The sequence below is a fragment of the Anticarsia gemmatalis genome, chromosome 14 (genome assembly GCF_050436995.1).
Source record: "Anticarsia gemmatalis isolate Benzon Research Colony breed Stoneville strain chromosome 14, ilAntGemm2 primary, whole genome shotgun sequence".
NCBI classification, from domain to species: Eukaryota; Metazoa; Arthropoda; class Insecta; order Lepidoptera; family Erebidae; genus Anticarsia; species Anticarsia gemmatalis.
The window spans coordinates 12,205,186-12,226,441 of record NC_134758.1 but is presented as its reverse complement, the minus strand read 5'-3'; the positions used below and the strand labels follow the sequence as shown (position 1 = coordinate 12,226,441).

At 34.9% G+C, this 21,256-nt stretch overlaps 1 protein-coding gene across 3 annotated transcripts in view; it reads left to right on the top strand.

The window, feature by feature from the left end:
* Positions 1-21,256, top strand: part of mgl (low-density lipoprotein receptor-related protein megalin) — a 266,041-nt gene that overhangs the window by 221,577 nt on the left and 23,208 nt on the right. For all 3 annotated transcript variants that reach the window (XM_076122865.1, XM_076122864.1, XM_076122863.1), the window contains 5 exons: positions 5,901-6,032; positions 16,721-16,829; positions 17,191-17,357; positions 18,699-18,953; positions 21,020-21,196. In XM_076122865.1, coding sequence (XP_075978980.1) covers positions 5,901-6,032; positions 16,721-16,829; positions 17,191-17,357; positions 18,699-18,953; positions 21,020-21,196 — 840 coding nt within the window. The remainder of the gene's footprint in view (positions 1-5,900; positions 6,033-16,720; positions 16,830-17,190; positions 17,358-18,698; positions 18,954-21,019; positions 21,197-21,256) is intronic.

Sequence of the window (21,256 nt, the reverse complement as noted above, 5' to 3'; positions counted from 1 at the left end):
TTTATTTGTTTAGCTTCAGACACATAATAGTTGTCGAACACTGAAATTGTAACAAAACTTAAGGGCCCACTGGTCTTACAGAGTTAACAAAACCAATAAAAAAACCGATAAATACCTAAATTTGATACACACCGTTAAAGAAAAGTTTTGCAAATAAACTTTAAAGTGTGTAGTGCAATTATTAAGGCTTCTGTACACTGCAGGCCAATTGCAAGTGGCCAGTATTTGGCATATAAGACGTGGCTTAGAGCCAGTGATCTTATCTTACGCAATATAACATTAGTCACAGCTGTACGACTTTTAAGATAACTACCTATTTATAGACTATTTTTGTATATCGAAAGACTAGTGTAAGAACCAAAAGATATTAGGTATAACATAGTCTAATTCAATCTAGCTATTCGGTATTAATGATTTCAACGAATTAACGAAAAGTCATTGGTGTGTTGCCTCGGGTTCGAACCTGCGACCACTTGGTGGGAGGTGCCAACTTAATCCACTCGGCTATCACGGCTATGGTTAAAATAGAAAAGATAAAATATACATATTTTTAGGATACCAGAAGTTGAAGCAATTAAAAGGAAATCACATTGAACTTATTTACTATTTCACAAACTCTTATACGAAATGACAAGCTCTTGAATCATACAGCTGAATCAATTCAACGATAAGTTACAGACAAATTAATAGTAAAAAGAATACAGTTTGACCATTCAAACGGACAGAAGTTATCACCAATCGAGCTGCACCACATTATGCTCCCATTATTATTTGGTTTTTAAATACATTTAAGTCGTCATTTTAAAATGCAGTTTCATAACTCTAGAAAATGCTAGAAAAAACTTGCAACGAAAAAAAACATTATAACAAAACTTACATACACCTGTGACGATCCTACTAGGCGCAGCCTGTAGCGGGGTTATTTAAACCAGCAAAAACAAATACATTTAATGTTAAGAACCGCCTTAAATAAAACGTTAATTAATTAAAACCCTTCACAAAATTCTGTGGCGGGTTAATAATTGTCAATTTTGTCGCACAGTCGCGTCGCGTCGCAATAATCGCGTCGCTAATTGTCGGCGCGCAATCAATCAGCGCTGTAAAGCGGGCGGCACCGACGGAAATAATTGTATGCACTTCAGTGTACGAATTTTTATTTCTGTTGGGAATAAGTTATAATATAAAGAGCAAGGTTTTTTTAACTACATTAAATTTTTGTGATTTATTTTGCGTTTGGCGAAAGATACTGTCTATTTTGTAAGACTAGCAAGAGTATTTACTCAATCAGTTTTGATGTAAATTAAATTTACGAATTAGGTGAAGATAAAAATATTTGCCTTAAACTTACTTATTTCACGGAACCACCAAATTGAAAGAATATGTTATATGGTACACAGTATAATATAAATAATTTAGGCCTATATTTCCTTAGTGTATGGCTTAAAAATTCCCCACCACAAGATTGTTTATTATATTTTATCATTATTATTTTCTTATAACACGAATACTTCTTTGATAGCTTATTCAAACACAAATTATATTATGTTTACCTACTATATTTATTTATTTTACTATTTTTTTATTTACTATATTTTTCTTCTATTTGTATATATAGTAAGATTATTGTTGCTGTAAATAATTTAAAATGTTATTGTCAATATTATACCAACTTCAATTAATAACTATATTATACTAAAATATAATATCAACATTTCACAATAACTTTCAGTACATCGGAGTGCAATTTTTGGCATTACTCGTAGATTCCCGGGCGGCGCCCTCTCGCGGCCAGTGAGGGAAACTAGCTAACTAGACTCAACATAACTTTTGTACTAAAGTTCACTGCAACTACTGAATTTTCCTTGTTAGTTACATACTTTTGGAAGTGTATAACGAAGGGAATCGATGTGAGCTTGAGTGTTATTATCCCGGATTTTAAAACAAAATATGTAGTAAAATTCATAATTATCTGACCCTCATACAAGGAGTAGTTGAAATGGCATGGGAATTAGTTGAGTAGTTATAAAACACAAAGAGCTTTCAGAAATGTTGACCAAACAAAATATTTGTGCATAAGATTGTAATATGTAACGTAATTTTTATGATTAATTATTCATGAACATACACAAAACAAAACCCAGTACATAATTGGATAAAAGTTATAATTAGAATTGTTTTACATAAACCATAATAGTAAAAATATTCGAGGAGTTAAGCAAGGATTCAATGAGTAAAATAATTTCCTTTTTACGTGAAGTTTCAAAACTCTCACAATGTCTACGAAAAGCGCTACGCCAACGAAACAAGAGAGCGCGTACAAAGACTGCGTAGCATTATCGTAGCGGCGTAGCGTCTCGTAGCCGCTGCTATTTTGTGATGAATATGAAAATGAATGCATGCATGCGCATTATGCGTAATATGCGTATGTTCTGGTTATATTACATTTGTAAAATATTATGAGGGATCCTGGAAAATGCTATAAATATTCATTAGATCATTTTAATTTAATATTGACTAAACAATATTTTTGTTAAATGAACCCTGTGCATACAATATTTAACACAAAATACACAAACAAAAACCAGTTAAGCAACCGTTGACGCGGTCGTCCCTTAGATGAGTGACCGCAGAGTGGTATTTGAACTGGGCGTCTCAGTGCTTCGGAGGGCACGTAAAAAGTCGTTCCCGATTGTTGTTAATTAAGATAACAGTCGTTAAGCCACGTCAAAGGCCTTCGGGCGGCTTGAACAACTTTGACACCAGGTTGACCACTAACCATACGATAAAAAGAAGATTGTAATCAAAACACCTAAAATTCCGTGCTCAAATAAAACATAACGGGTGTGCCCGCGGTTCTGTATAATCTGGTTAAAAACGCGCTCTGTTGTGTATGACGGGATTTCAGGCGATGTCGGGCCATGTCAGGTGGACAACTGATGTTTGTATGCATACGAGTTATGGACCACTACTATTTGATGTATCGTTTTGGTTAACTATAGAGACTGTAGTAAGAATATTGTCCAAGGTAGAGATTAGAAGGAATAATACGTAGGCAATAGGTAGTACATATATCTGCTGAATTTTCAATAGTTAAATAAAGCATTATATAAATATATAAATACTTACGAGCCTTGTACGAAAAGCAATCGATTCAAATAACGACGAATGAATGAAGGTATAATCCAAATTATAATTCCTTTTATCGAAAAAGAGCTTTCTTATCTTCAAAAAACTACTAGGCGAGTAGCTTCTGGCCTAGTTGTTTATTATATCAGCTTTTTTTTATCAGCTTAATAAAAAACGAAATACAAATTTGCCTTGTGTCATTTTATTTTATTGTAACGCTCGTAACTCATTTCGTTATCGCTATCGACAACTACAGCAGTAACACCAAACCCTTAGTAGTTCCCACGTACACTAGAGTTGATTATTTCACCGCTAATCCCGGGGTTTTCACCCCTAATCCCGGGCGCTGACGTCACTGGCGCTGACGTCACCGTGCTCATGCCGTACTGCGGCGTTACTCGTGCACTGTCATCAGTTATTCTCTTATACTGTAATTGTGTTACATACATTATTTGTGGAGTCAGTATATACTAGAATTTAATATACTTTTGAGTATAGAAATCTAGTCTTTTCATTGTGTAAATCGATTTTTATCATTAACATTTAAGTTGGGCAGTGATAGCCGAGTGGTATAAGTTGACACCTCCCACGCAAGTGGTTGCAGATTCGAACCCGAGGCAATACACCAATGACTTTTCGAAGTTATGTGTGTATTAGAAATAATTATCACTTGCTCTAACGGTGAAGGAAAACATCGTGAGGAAACCTTACATGCCTAAAATTTGTTTAATACATTTATTGAGGGCATGCAAAGTCCCCAACCCTCACTTGGCCAGCGTGGTGGACTCAAAGCCTAACCCCTCCGCCTCGTTTGGGAGGAGACCTTTGCCCTGCAGTGGGACAGTAAGGGTTAAAAAAACATTTAAGTTATAATTCCCTTAAAAAATCTTGTCCACTTATATGACCCTTTTATAGCCAAGTCAAAGTGCTACTTGGTTTTCTAATCTCTATTGAAATATTCTCAATAATAGTGTGTAGTTTATCAAAGCGTCCGGGATGAGTTCTACTCTATTACATGTGACTTACAGAATAAAGGCAAAATATGGGTATATTTAGAAAGAAAGATAGAATAAAGTTTATTTAGTAAACCAGCACAGAGACACACAAAAAAGATACATAGTACATCACAATATGAAATGGTTGAGGATGTGTCTCACGGCTGTACCAAATAGGTACCCAGATCAGCTTAATGTCAAGCACAATAAGTGCTTTACTTAATTACATTTACAAACATTTCTATCTACCCTAAGTTATAACAAGCGTGATGGTATACCAAAAACCAGAGTTATAATGTATACCTTAAAATGCCTAACGTTTCGGCGCAGGTTGCACTCGCCGTGGTCGCAGGCTAAAATGCGTGTTCGCGTTAATTCCCGTATTCTATTATACATTAAACATGCAACGCGAGAGTTCAAAAGTTATAATCATAGTTATTTTAATAACTAACACTGTATGAGTGACAAATTCACTTAAAACTTTGAACGAACATAATCAAGTGAATGAGATTGACCACTCGGTCTCCATTCAATCGTTCCCACTCAAATTCGATTCCAATTCAATAAATTGGCAAATAGCAATCTGACATAGTTATTAAGGGTCTATTTGGCTGCAAATATTTTCAATTAGCTTTTGCACATGACTTCGTTTGGTAGGCGGAATTTAGCTATAGGTCATATTCGAAGTAAAACATCGCCCAAGCTTTACAAGTGAAACAATATGAAATATGGGAAAAATAAATAAAAAAAAATATTTTGTTGTATTAATCCAAAGGAAATATTGTAAAGTATACATACATTAAAACCACACCCTTTCCCACTTGGGTAGGGAGACACCAAAGAACGCCACTTAGGTATTTTTTAACCAATACTATTTAAGGTTTAAAGAATTAAAAGTAGAAAATATGTATAAGAAGTTATCTTAACAATACGAATTACTAGCTTTAGTAGCAGTAGATTATCAATAACGAATCTCTTTTTGAATGAAAAATATACCACTTGTTACTCAAGGAATATAATTATTCTAAGCGCCTACAATTGAATAGTCTATTCACTTATTTATGTAAGCAACTCTCACCTATCCAAAAATCTACTCATACATACAAACACCCCAACATTTCACATCACATTAGTAGGAATTTCCATTTAACGGAGCAATCGCATGTTAAGTCGATTTGCACCTCGGCGCAATTATAAGCGAGGTACACACTCGCGCCTCGGCCGAGCGGGCCGAGCGCCTCGAGGGCCGAGAGCCGAGAGTGGAGGGCTCTCGGCTCGCTGTACTGATTGATGGCACTGTTGATTGCGCTCCGAAGACTTTTTTGTACTAATGACTGGATAGATTTCGATTGTTACCTTTGTAGGCTTTTAGTTTGCGTCGTCTAGGTTGTTAAGAATACGTTTAGTATAAGCTTGAGGTTTTGAGTGAAGTTTAATTATATCTAAAGTTTTTGGCGACACAAAAAAATGTTGTATTACATATATTTCACTCGACGGCGTCGGTAGAGGTTAATTTAATATACTCAATTTCTACTTTTCATAATTTTTGGTTTGATTTAAATCCATTTCGATATTGAAACCAATGTGTATTCTAGAAAATAAGGAATAATAATCAAAAGATATTTAATACTGCAAAACATACGTATTTTGGTTTATTTTTGGACACTAATACATACATTTGTATAATAATTTATAGCACTACATCCAATAATAGCCCTTCCCCTTCGTTATTTTTTATACTCAACTAACACACACTAACATTATATTTTTTTTCTACAGCGCCGCCAGAATGCGAGGCGGGCCAGCTCACATGCGGCCAGTACGTATGGAACAAGACGTACTGTATACCGCCGCACTACCGCTGTGATATGCAGGTGGACTGCGTCGATGGAACCGACGAGGCGGACTGCAGTGAGTATATAGCTTTATTATGTTATATTTATCAACATTTTGTTTTTGACCAAACCGAAACATATATTATAGTATAGTATACTTAATTCTTTTATGTGATATGAAGAGTCACATTTTCAACCAGCGAACGACAACCATTTTTTGTCGCTATATATAGGTATTTTAAGTGTGTGTAGTGGATGTCTGTAACCGAATTGCAGCGTCATGCGTAGATTTTTGACAGTGGATCGTAAGGCAACTCATTCAAGACTCTATTTCATTAAATATTATTTATGCTTCTTCTTTTGAAAATTATACTGGGTCTAATGGAACAAAGTCAAAATGCCTGCAAAAGCACTGAAATGTTTTGACTAAACATTCACCTAAACATTAAATTTTCTAAAGATGCTCATTAATCGATCGGAGTAATATTCAAAAACATATTTTTACAAGCCTTTTAGAGACAAAAGCCTTAAAAATATTAACTCACTGTTCTTTTACCGACTCATCAATGCAACAAGCTATAACCTCTTACAAACAAAACATGAATATCCACAAACACTACACACATTGATAGATACTGACAAGAACATCCCCTATCCAAGGGTGTAATCGTGCGGTCACGGGGAAGCAATGAGTGAAAGATTAACGCACTGTCGGCGCGAGTGCTCGGAAGAGCGGAAATACATCGGAAACATTATATGACGAGTAATAGATTGTATGAGTTTTTGTAGATACTGTACTGACAATGCTCGTGTTTAGTAGTTATTTTTGCACGTACAGACAAAATAATTTACGAATTTGAATAATAAAGCCTGTTAACTAGCTTAGCATTTGTACAGGATAAGGTACGAGGCCAAACATGACCTACATTTTTCATATTAATTAGTCAAGGTCCCACTGCTCAGCAGGGGGATGAGAGAGTAGCCCGTGAGTCCATCGCGCTGGTTTAAAATGTGTTGGGAACTTTGCTTTCCTTCAAAAACTGTTTAAAAGAACTCAAGAATCCAGAGTATTATAATGATGTTTTTCTTTCACTACTAAAGCAATTGTAGCAAGTGGTAAATATTAAATACATACGATATATAAAGCCAACTAACTGTTAGACGCTGTTCAAGTGTGGGCTTTGCATTCCTTCATGACTTGTTTTAAGCAACTCTCAGGAATTAAAACTTTCGTGTTGCAATGTTTTCTTTAAACATTAAAGCAAGTGATGGTTACTTCTAATACACAAATTACTTAACGAAGGCATTAGTGTGATACCTTGAGTTCAATCACTTTCGAGAGGCATACTTAGACCACTCGGCTCTTAAAAAAATATTTAATTTACTTTCGAACGTGAATTCGTCAAGCGTTTCTTCAAGTAATATGCATTAATTTCTCACTTGACTTCTTAAAGGACATAGCTGTTAAATTCTATGCATATCTATTGTGACCTAAGCCTCACATAATTAAATTCCCAAAACTTTTGACTTATTGTTCGAATAAACTTATTTAATATTAAAGTTAGTGCTAAGGCTTTATGCAGACAGCTGATGATCGGTCAAAAATGTTTTTGGAATAAGTTATTTTTAACATTAGCTGGTCTCAAGGTCTAGGGTTCGAATTCGAAAACATATTCAGCTTCTTATTTTTGTTGACGAAATCTTTTGAAATTGTGGTACTTGGTATTCGTAATGCAAATTAACGGCAAATTGTTGGGGTATTTGTGATAACTGGCTATATATCTAAGAGTTACAGGTGTAATGTCACTAAAAGAACCTATCAGCCTTTAATATAAAAGTGTAAGCACCCCAAAATAAACTATAATAGAAGTATTAATCTAATCTATCGTATGGTTAGTGGACAACCTAGTGTCAAAGTTGTTCAAGCCGTGGCTTAACGACTGTTATCTTAATTGATAACAACCGGGACCGACTTTTTACGTGCCCTCCGAAACACGGACACGCTCAGTTCAAATACCACTATGCGGTCACCCATCTACAGAATGACCGCGCCAACGGTTGCTTAACCTACAGATCGTTTACCGACCGGTGAACACAACAGGCTATGAGAGTATTAATAAAAAATACCGTGTTAAAGTCGGTAACCGACTTCCACCGACTTCAAATTTCTGTCTGTACTTCACCTAAATTTATGGTCATCTAGTCAATATTCAAATCGTAGTGAAACTCGTGAGATTGTTTAGGACAGAGACAGCTTCGTAATGCAGTTATCAGTGAGCCGGAGCACACAGATAATTGAATCAGTATCAGTGACTCTATAATTGAATCACATTAGTCTGATATAAGCTCTAGTGTAATCTTACTAGTATTATGCTAGTAATATGATATTGAAAGCTTAGTGTTTGTAGAGTCGTATCATTGCGAAATGGACGTTTAATAGTTATAAAAAAATGTGCTATGTGTGAAACCACCAAACCGACTCTAAAAATTGTTTGTACAAGCATTTTTTTTAACCATTTACTTTCCCGTTGCCAATCAAGGGTCTTCTCCCGAAAGAAGGAGAGGTTAGGCTTTTAGTCCATCACGCTGGTCAAGTGCGGGTTGAGGACTCCTCTCAAGAAAGGCCCAAATTTAAGGCATATTTCGAAAGGCAAAATTTCGAAAAGTCATGTATCGCCTCAGGTTCGTACTTTCCACCATTTAACTGGGAAATGAATGTGAAAAAAAAACGAACAAAAAAGTTTCTTAAACTAATCAATTTCACAAACTTAAAGATAATATACTTTAGTGTTAAAAGGTAACCTTAATTCCGAGGGAACGTTAGCGCTTCTAGATTCTAGTTGGCAACATAAAATATCTGATAAACATCTATGGCTGTAGATTTTCTGAAATCGTTTAGCGAACTATAAAATTCAGGAATCGAATTTATATATCTAAAGCTTGAGTAAAATGTTAAGACCATAAAAAGTGTAATATAGTTTTTGACCCTTTATAAGAGATTAATCAATCAGATCGTATGTTTTTCGTATTTTGATATGCGACAAAACGACTTTATTTTCGTATGTTAAAAAATTTACTATTTGTAGTAAGTACATTATTAATAGGGTCATGCGAAATTCAGGAGATGTATTTTCTATATGTACCTACTATTGTTAAAGATAGTTATTTAGTTTTCTTATCTGATGAGACCTTTGATTTCGAATGATGGATCACACACCCTTTGTGTCTCCCCTTCCGAACTTGGGGGACACAGTCATTTATAATAATATAACACATTACGACTACATATCACTATTAGGATAGTCAGAGTGCACAATTTCGTTATTTAGTTAAATATCTTCTAATCTGTGATCTACAACAGCAAAAGTAAGTGATAATAATAAATAAATAATAAATATTATTGGACAACTCACACACGGTCATTTGATTCCAAACTAAGCAGAGCTTGTACTATGGTAACCAAATAACTGATAAACATACTTATATACTTTTACATACATACTTATATAGATACATTAACATCCAATAATAAGTGATCGAAGTAAGTAAGTAAATAATTATAACTTAATGGACAAGTAATCAAACCTAAAGAAAGTATGTACTGTGGATAAAGGTGCTTTGAGTTCTGTTCAACGGCAAAAGTTTCAAACTAGGGCTTAACTGTATACTACTACTACTATCAAACATATTATTATGCTTGTCCTCAAAATAAACGTAAAAAGAGGAAAAATCTTTACCAAGATACAGCTTATCATACCTGAAAATCAAACCATGAACACCCCAATTTTAAGCCATTGCAAATAACAAGCATAAAATTTCTAAGAAATGACTCTAAACTAAAGCACTACTCAAACGCTATTAAAATTAAATCAATAAACTTAACACCCAATAAATCGAAGCAACTTTAAAGCTGACAATACGTCGCGTGGCCGTCGCGTCCCCGCCACGTTCCCGGCACGTCCCCGTCTCGCTCCCGCCGCGACCACGGACCGGAACGCATTAAAAGTTAGAACTAGTTTGCTCTAAGCTTCGACACGCCACACCTTGGGGTATACTAGTTGTGTACGAAATGATATGACTTGTTTCTCGATGCAGTTGCGAGGGTGTATCGACTGGTTTTACAATTTTGGCTTATGTTTGGCTTGATTTTGAATTGTAGATTATGAAAATGAGCCTGTGGGCAATTATTTTATTTAACGCAAATGTTTATGTACCATTAGTTCAATAACTTGTTCCTTATGTATTATTATATGTGTGGAAGGACAACGGAAACAAAAAGATTGTTTTCTGTAGGCCTTGTTCGTGTTTCAATCACAGTGAAAACAAAAACTTAGTGTGATTTGGCCATTCTATAAAATAATATTAAATTTATCTATTCAAAATTGATATCTGATTCATATCATGAGCCCTTAAACTTAAAATTTCGACTGGACATCAGCTAAAAGAAATGCTATACTTGAACAACTTGTTCCATGGTAGACCTCTAAGAAAATCTTGTGTGATTCCGTCACCTATTGTAAGGGCAGCGATATAAAACTTATTTAAACTTCCATACCGAACAAAATTCGATATATTAAAGTTGCTACGAGCTTCTGGGACCCGGAGGTGTTTACAAACGATTTAGATTTTATATTTTTGATAGTTATAGTGGTATGGAAATATAGTGAAAGTTTGGTTAGATTAGATTCATTAGTTTATAGTCATTCGACTTTAATAAATAAATGCTTTTATTTGATATTAAAAGTGTTATTTTAAGAGAAATAATGAGAGATGAGTATGAGATTGTTTATCGCAAATCAGATATGGTAATCTAAAAAGAGTTTCTTGTGATTTCTTAAAGCAGTCTGGAGTCAAATAACATATTTCATAGGCTAGAAGTCATAGGCCTAACTAAGCTAAGTAAAAACTATTAAGTTTAAATAATTTAAACTATGTACTCAAGTAGTAAATGTTTCTGTAACAATTTTTAAGGTACAGAATTTTTACACATTTTAATTTATCTTGCTCCCTATACTACTACTACTAAATTTATTGTCAGTAAAAGTATCAATTACAATAATAAATTTAACCAATTAATGTTTTACTGCTGGGCAAGGCTCTCCTCCCGTAATGAGGGAGGGGTTAGGCCTTGAGTCCACCACGCTGGCCAAGTGCGGGTTGGGGATTTTGCATGCCCTCAATAAATGTATTAAACAAATTTTAGGCATTCAAGGTTTCCTCGTGATGTTTTCCTTCACCGTTGGAACATGTGATTATTATTTCTAATACACACATAACTTCGAAAAGTCATTGGTGTGTTGCCTCGGGCTCGGACCTGCGACCACTTGCGTGGGAGGTGTCAACTTATACCTCGCGGCTATCACTGCTCAATTACAATAATAATTATTATTGTCTTTCTCATGCGTCTAAACTATTAATTTATCAAACCTAACATACCACACAGTTGTATTAATAAGATTGAGGATTATATCTTAGAACCGATTATTCCGATTATACAGTATAATCGGACTCGGTTCGGACAGACCAATTTAGAGTTAATTCGATTGTACGGTCAGTTTACACGCTGTACATGACACACGAGATTAATACTAATATATAGAGTTATGTATTATATAGTATAGTGTATTAATGAGTAATTGATTGGGTGTTGAATGTAAATTGAATGTATTAAGTATAGCGCATATATAAGAGCACTTGACTGAAGGGAAGATTTCTGTACCGAGAAACTATCGAGTGGAATATGGAGAATAGTATATATAAAATATAGTCCTCTTCACCGTATCCGATGATAGTGACCCGGACTATGTTTGTTGCCTGGCGTGAGCTCGTTGATGACTAGCAAAACCAAACTTAGTTTTGAATACAAAGTTATGTTGACCGTTGTCATCATAGGTGTAGACGTAAGTAGGCTTTGGAAAATAGTAGGTCAGAGTTCGTACGTATATTAAAGAGATGATACTAATTTTAAAATCCAAGTTATTAATCGTATTTCAGCATACACATAAAATTACGGCCCTTTAGGTTCTCCTGCCCTGATGCGGCTGATACGAAACAAAACCTCATAAAATGTGGATTGATCTTAACGAAATTCGTCCAAATTTTATTTTTATCTATAGATAAAGTTAAGTTTCAAAACAAAAGATGAACAAAGACGTACACAGTTAAGTTCTGTACCAAATTTCAGTCAAAATAAAGTTACATTTTCCTAGCAAAGAATCCAAAAATGGACCCCATCACCGCAATTGAGGTTCACATTTACCCAGCAACATTCACTTGAAGTCTTCAACAAAAATATTATCATTTCAACCTATTACAAGGCAATACTTAAATAAACATAGCGCCGAAATAACACCACCCTATTTCTTTTAAAAGAGGGAACTTCACGAAATACTTCAGCCAGACAACTTTGACCTCCCACGCTTCCTTCTGCGAGAGACTTTTAGTACATTATGCAGTAGAATGTTCTGGAGTCAGAGGTCTTGTTAAACTGGTCGGTGTAGCGGCAAGTTTTAATGGTGTGGAAATTGCGTTTTTGTTTGGTGTTCGTATCTGCGATGTGCCTGTTTCATGTAAATCTGTTGTTTCACAAGTTTTCTGATGATGTCGACATATTATACAAGCTTACGCTAATTAATGTTCGCTGGATTTATAATTTCCGGGAATTGAACTGGTATGGCTATAAACTTGAACCGTATAATACTTGTGAACTATTTTTCTGCCACTGAAGATCTTTATTCGAGGGAAAACTTATTGACAGATTCTCTGTTGAATAAATTTATCTGACGATCAGAAAGTAATGCTTTTTTCCTATAGCTAAATTGACTAACTCTGATTTTTTAAATAGAAGACACAGTATCTACATTCCTTGGTCAGTGCTATGAGGACTGTATATAATAGCGATAACAGAAACTTAACTATTAAAAACTGACTTTCGTCCATACGATGGTTATAGCTACTAACACAAATAATAATTAATTACATTACTGTAGTTAAATACATTTTTAAACGTAAATTAACACTACTAAACTTGAAAATCAAAACCATCGAGAGCAGTTTTTCCATTCACTTAAAAACCAAAGTTTCTCAACGTTTTAAAACTAGTGGTATTATTCGTTTTTGCTTGCTTTAAGACTAACAATAGCCATTAAGTCGGTTCCGATGAAGTTTTAAGAGCGAAGTCCTGCGGAAACCTTCAGAGCTTTAATGTTAATTAAACCATTTTAGTCTTAGTTCTGCTTTACATATTGAAGTTCGCAAAGTATTTTGTGAATAAAATGAACGTTTTAATGAATTAATTTATAGGGTATTACTTTTTGAAGGGAATAGAAATGAAGTTCCTTTCATTGTTTCTTATGACTGAAAATCTTCTCTGATCGTTTTACATACATTTTGGTTTTAAGATAACCACACTTTAGAATTAAGTGAATATGAGTGAGAGTGAATAAAGTGGTTACCTTAAGATAAAATACATGCCAAAAGATATGTAGTAACTAATAATTAACTATGTACTATCAATGTCTTGCACCTAAATATGCTATTATTATTTTCATGGCACTAGCGTTTCAGATACCTAACATTCAACCAACTTTACAAGCTATAAATTATAATAAAGTATTCCGACTTTATAGCAATTAAACTAGAATTCCTCTAAATAAACGTATAAAGCAACTTAAAAACCACTACGACCTTGTTTCACAAAAAAGTCCAAAAACTTGCAACACCGATTCATATTTCTCCTATTCACCTGTACAATAAAACTCCAACAAACTCGCGTCGCATTTTTAAGGATGGCAATACTGGAACGAGATGACGTCAGCGGCGGGCAAAGTTTTAATATACCATTATTATTATATTCTTTTATTGCCCACTTTCCACTTGTATTCTGTTACCGTAGATATAACAAGAGTTTTACAGATGCTCTGAGGATTGTAGATGTAAAGAACTTTGAAGTACTTAAATTTAGTTAAAGTTTGTCTTATTAGTGTTGTAGCTGTTATTATTAAAACTAGAAATTGTCGTTAATGTAGTTAATTTTGAACATAGTAATTTAAATAGTTTTATATGTTTACCCTTTTGGAAAATCTGGAATTTTGAAAACACTCACTCAATATTGCTCGTTTTTATTGCTTACTTTTAGACCACGTAACCCTATTGTAAAACCGCTTGCAAATTTGTCCATTTTTATTTTGAGATTAAATAATAATAAATAACAATAATATATAACATGTAATTTTTTTGTAGCTGTTATAAACTTGGTACCATGAAGTTTTGTCTTACCCTTTACCAATCATGGAAAATAAATAAAATATCGGACCACACCTTGTTATTAGTCAAATACTTTTGGACTGTAATTTCGCCTATTGACATTTTCTGCATTTTCCTTAAAACAATATTCCTTACCACTCAAAGTGACTGTATTTTCAATTTTACAACATTGAAGTCAATCCAGTCGGACTCAAGCCATCAAGAGTTTGTAAGACGAGCCACTGAGCTTACAGCGCACTACAACATATGTAGATATGTACCACACTTGTGTTGAAATAAAACGTTTGAAATTGTGTTGCGAACGATTGTTGAAAGAAATACTCCTGCCGTTGTTCGAAAGATGATGGTTTGTTATTTACCTATATAACTATGTATGTAGTTCAATTTTGTTTAAGATTGCATAACATGCCTTGTCTATGGAATGATTTGTATGACGATCTGACTGTTACATATTTGTTATTATTGCTATCTGTATTAAAATTAGCGTTCGTTAGTCTCTGCCGAAAAGGCATGGAATAAAAAATAATATTTCACGTTCATTATATTTATGCAATTTTTATTTATATTTATTAAGACAAAATTGATATTTTATATTTGTCGTAACGAAGAGTAAATCACAGAAGTGACAATAAATGAGTAATGTTATGTTATGAAAAAATAGGTATCTGGATTTTCTTGTGCTATTAAACATATTTCCTGAAACGGAATAGGTATAATGTATCAATCACCTCATCAAAGAATCTCCATCAGTTCAGCAGATTAGACCTAATATTCGAATTACGATGGCATATTAGCATATCCACAAAGTAACCTCGGTGATGCCATTAGTACGGAAAAGTACCGCTACGGTATTGAACCTGGGAACTAAACCAAATAAGTAGTTCACAACAATATTAATGCAAATAGGAAATATGTATCCGGTATTAATTTCCTTTTGAATGCTAAAAATAATACCTTCATCTTTATTAGTAAATTCGTGAAGATATATTAAAATGCTTTAATTAATTTATAAAAAGTTCTCATCATTAAACTATTATTAAGGTTATAAATAACTTTCTATTCATAGGAAGTTATAAATAATTTTTGGCGCCGGTGGATGGCTATTTTTTATATACGGCGCCAATAACCCGTTGCCCTCACCAGTCGTTAAACTATCTGTGGGTTAAGTAACCTTTGGCGCAGTCATTCCATAGAAGGGTGACCGCTTAGTGGTATTTAAGCTCGGGCGTCTCCGTGCTACGGAGGGTACCTAAAATGTCGGTCCCGATTGTTATCAATCAAGATTGTTAAGCTATGTCAAAGGCTTTTCGGGCTTTTCGGCTTGACATCTTTGACACTAGGTTGACCACTAACCATACGATAAACTTATACCATATCTGTCAACATATCACGGGATAAGGAAACTGATACTTATTCAGAACTTGTGAAACTGACTATTATTCCACATTTTTAAAACACACAAGCACTATAGGTACTTGCTAACTTCTTTTGTTAAAAAAATGGGAAAACAAAGCGGCCGCGGCACCTCAAAACAAACAATTTGTTTTGCCCTTTTTCTGATACGTACTAAAAAACTGTTTAAAAACCCTTATAAAAGTCTTTTGTTATAAACAGTATCGACATCGTGTTCGCACAAAGGCGTCCTCTGGTGGATTTTTACATAACTTTATATGAAAATCGCATTAACTTGCGGCTCGTACGGCGTTTCGTAGTAAAACCTGGGCCGTTTTTGCATCTCATTATAGGATGTATCCTAGATTAGATTTGGAAGGTTTTCACAACACAAACATCGTGTTTTCAAGATGTTTTCTTAACAAACAAGTTTTGTTTTTGGGTTCACTTCAGGTGTAGCAATAGGATGCGAATATTTTATGATAATTTTACGTGTTGTTTGCTTGGATTGGAGAGCAACAGGAAGGGTAGAAAGGTTAAAAAGTATTCGTCATCTCGTAAAAACAAAGTCAGACAACTATTGTAATTTTTTTTATTATTCAATTAAGAAAGGCAATGATCTGATGATACGTCCTCTTTTTTATGAGCCTTTTGATTGTCCCATTGTTGGGTAAAGACCTCCCCTCTCTTCTTCCAAACCTGTCTATCCTGTACCATATCATGTAATTCGTCCTATACGAGCGAAAAATAGTGTTAACTAGAACTCGATAAGTCATAAATTTTCTACTAAGTATATTTTGACTGCCTCCTTGGCGCAGTGGTTAACGGCATCACGCTGCTATCATTGCGTCGAGAGGTCGTGGGTTCGATTCCCACACGGAACAATTAATTGTGTGATTCACAAATAATTGATTCGGGTCTGGTTATGCTTTGCGTCCATAGTTTGTATGTTTGTAAAAGTCCCCACGACACAATTTTTTGTGCGGGAGTTGTCTATTTTAAAAAAATACCAAAACTTTTATGCTTTACCTTTTAATGTTCAAAAACACCCCGGCTTCAATAATTTGAAATGATGTGTTAATAAAGTTATTGTTTTGTTTGTTCCAGCATATCGCAAGTGCCAAGCAGACGACTTCCAGTGTGGTCTGGAGGGCGTAGGTCCTGGCAAGATATCATCACAAGGACCCTGTATACCTAAGGAAAAGAAATGTGATGGGTAAGTTAGCAATAAAATTACTAACCTTTCAAGTTTTAAAAGTTACGTGTACAATTTTATACCGTGAAAAATTAATAGCACTACTTCGTTTGAAAATAGATGACCAAGGATAAGGTTAAAATATCAAAACCATTTCCCGATTCTTCTTTAAAGAAATTGTTGTAAGTTTGGCAATGCTGATTTATTAATTACTCCTGCCCTTAATTTATTAATAAGTGAAATTGTGTTTTCCTATGTACTCAAGAAAAGTTACATAAACAAGCTTGTGTAAACATGTTTTCAAATGAGCACATCAAAATCTTTTTGAGTAGATTTACCTACTAGAACAACAAGTAACTAATCCTCAATTCCTCCTCTCCAGGTACCTAGACTGTAGAACAGGTCGCGACGAACAGGACTGTCCAGGTCAGTCCCTGGCGTGTCGGCTGGACCAGTTCCGATGTGCCAACGGCAACAAGTGCGTGGACGCGGCCGTCAAGTGTGATCACAAAGATGACTGCGGAGATAACTCTGATGAAGCTCAGTGTAGTAAGTAGATGCTCATGTTTTAGATTTACGGTTGACTGTGTATGTCTGTCGATTACGAGGTTTCAGGTTCGATAGCCAGGTTGGGAGAACTGTTACCTGTTCGAAAGGATATTGGAATGTATAATAGAATACGGGAATTAACGCGAACACGCATTTTACCTTAAAATGCCTAACGTTTCGGCGCAGGTTGCACTCGCCGTGGTCCCAGGCAGACTGGAGCAGCGATGACAGGACTTCGTGTATATGAGGCGGACGAATGTCCATCCACCCTCATATTTTGATTTTTCCAACCGCCACCACACACTACACTAACCGTGTCCCTATTCTGTGAGCTAACAGATTGCGAAACATAGCGAGGTTTTGTAACAGTAATCACTGGATTCCACGTCGCGGATAATTTGAAGCCGTCTTCCCGATTGAAATTTGAATGTTTCTTGATTTCGATCGCTTCACGAACAATCCTCGAGTAGAAATGTCGTTCAGTGGAGAGGACTTGAGGGCGATGGAACTCAATCCAGTGATTAGTTCCTGCTTCGAGTAGATGTTCCGCAATGGCTGACTTGCTGATTTGACGGTTCTTAACAGCGGCGATATGTTCCTTGACCCTTTCAGCTATCGACCGCTTAGTCTGGCCTATGTAGGAACTACCGCGAGTGCAACCTGCGCCGAAACGTTAGGCATTTTAAGGTAAAATGCGTGTTCGCGTTAATTCCCGTATTCTATTATACATTAAACATGCAACGCGAGAGTTTAAAAGTTAGGATATTGGAATGTTCTCAATTTTTACCTGCTTAATGACATGTATAGCTATACATGTCCATGTTTTTGGACACAGTCTGTACTGCGGTTATAGCTATAAGCATCACTACATGGCATTAATGATATAATCGGCTAAAAGTTACAGCCTATACCTTTAAGAATAACAGGCACCGTACTAAAAAAGAACAAAAAACTAACAACTGACTCCAACTTCCATCTTAAATTTCGTTTGTGTGCTTGCCATGGACAGTGTGCCGATATGATAAGGCTGCAAGCACAAATAAATCGCCACCGACAATTAACAATGCCGGGTGTGCAAAATCGCAATTTTTCGTTTTTTGCATAAAACGTGCCTAAATAACCCAATCTATCATCAGCTGAAAAGAAAAATGTTATTTTAATTCATAGTTCCTAAATAACCAAAATCAAAATGTCGGATATTACCTACATAGTTCGTTAACAATGTTGGAGAGTTACTACGAACGTTATTAGCTAATAACGTTGCGTTTGCACATCCGACATTGTTAATAGTCATAGGTGAAATGTCAAAAATACCTTCTCATCTTCAATTCTTTCCACCAGGTTTCCCCGCGTGCCACATAGGTCAGTTCCGCTGCGGCAACGCGCTCTGCATCCCAGCAACCTACCACTGCGACGGCTACAAGGACTGTTCTGACGGAACCGACGAGGCCAACTGTACCGCGATAGCGTGTCCTGATAACAAGTACCTCTGTCCCAAGGGAGGGCCTGGAGGCACTCACAAGTGTATTGCCAGGTCTCAGCTGTGTGATGGAAAGAGGGATTGCGAGGATAATGCTGATGAGGAAACTGCTTGTTGTGAGTATATTTTGGTCTAAATTATATGTTGAAAATTTGCGGTTGAGTAGGGAAAAGTGTGACTAAAATTGGTTTGTAGTTTTTGAGAAATTTGCAGGTCAGACCGGTAAAACTGTGTGAAATTTGTTTTTTTTATCTATATATCGGTAATTTTTTCTTAAGCGATTTTTGACTGGTCATATCGCTTAGTCAGTTAAAGGTTTTTGATAGTCATCATTCGATTCTTTACGTTTGCTGCAATTAATTGCTGAATATAAAATACTAAAATGTTACTACAGGTTCAATACATCTTATTTTACTATATTTTTCTATTTTTTCGATATTATATATATTTATTGGTTCACACGACCAAGCGATTCTTTGTTCAATGATTTCTTTCCGATTCATACGACTCAAAATGTTAACATTTATCTGACAACAAAAAGTAATCATATTCTAGTTTTAATAGAGGAAACAATAAACTATACTTTTAGCACAAAAACTGACAGTAATATCCTAGCATTCACTTCAATACATAAATCTTGTTTTTACCTTATTCGATATACACGACTGTAATCGATATGTATCGATTATTCGATGACTATATCACGATGGTATCTAAACACGTCACGATTCACTTGCATGCATGAGAAGGGTTTTATCACACATTTTGTTCTTGTTAATGTCTTAAGTTTTTGAAGCGTATGGTATACGTTTCTTAGGGCACGTTTAACGAAACGTGAAGTGGGAAATTTTCGCACTGGAAAGTCTTATGAGAACATATTTATTTGGTGTGGTTTTCCTTCAAAGATTAGTATCGCTTGATCGTAAATCATAGACTATCATGCGTTATTCATAGGTTCGATTTTCATGTGGAAGATTTTTTTTTATTCATAGATAATAATTTCAGATCTAATTCTACTTTCTGTGCGTTGTTTGAATGTTTGTAAAAGTCCCGAAATACAGTTCTTTGTATGTTAAAATCTAGAAGTCGAAATATTTATTGAAATGACTACATTTTGCCGCAGGTTTTAACGAGTGTCCCCTTTGAAATGAATTTTTTTTGACCCAACGCGAAAATATTGTCCCCTATAAAAACAGCCTTATGTAAAACCTATCGTTTCGCACAACCGCTTACAAAAAGCACTTTAATAAAGTTTATAACATATAAATTGTAATATTCGCACTTGAGCCAGTTAAAATAAAATGTGCGAGAGTTTGTGCGTGACTATAATACTGAATAGAAAGGTGTCATGTTATCATTTTTGAATTAACTTGTGTGAATTAGGCCTTTGGCAGACAGTAAAGGTATTTTTTTTTTTCTGAAAATTATAAATTTAAATATTTTTTGTATGGTTATTGTTTCAAATGCTGTTATCTGAATTAGGAAAAAGTAAACAAAAGCAGGTTGAAAATCGTGCAACCTTTTTTATGATTTTTAATTCATTAGAAAATCGATGATTTTGCTTTGTGTATATCAATTATTTGATAAGGTACAATTATTTTTCTTCCAAAAAAATTACATGAATGGAATACAAATTGTATGTTATTTAATCTTGATAGTAGGTGTGTATAAGTCCTAACAAAAAAACCCAAATGTAATTTTCTTTATTGTTATTACTGTGTGAAAGAAAAATTAAATTATCTCATTGAAGTAGATATGAAATAATGCAACGTGCTTTGCATTCCGATAGAGATTAATAAGGTGTAGTAAAATATAGCTTTATCATCTTTTCATATCTATTATACGTGCATTCGTAACAATTATAGTTTTTTATTCTGATCAGAATTTTAACTAAACCAAAAATAGGATTGTAACTTAATACGATGAAGTACTGCTGAAACATCTTTACAGTGCTGTTTCTTCATGACATGTCTAATGTTTTACTAAAAAGTACTAAAGCATTTTTAGTGGTCATTTTTAGATTGTAGATTTTTTAATTACGTAAGGTATTGTTAGCACATGGGTGATGTAATTAATAATGAAAAAAAAAATGTCGTCCATTATAATGAACACTCAATTACACACATTACTTTTCTTTATATTTTATCTCTTCTAATAATAACATTTTCTATCTCTCTTCCAGCAACGGCATCATGTCCAGCGCTAGAATGCGAGTACAAGTGCGTGGCGTCGCCGCTAGGTGGCGTGTGCGCGTGCGCCGCGGGGCTCGCGCTCTCAGCTGACAACCGCACCTGCGTCGACCGCGATGAGTGCAAGGAGTGGGGCTTCTGTCATCAGCTGTGTGTTAATGCACCCGGATGTAAGTAGTTTTGATTATTAATTGGTCGTTTTACCTGGTTTAATGCTGAGTACTCGAAAA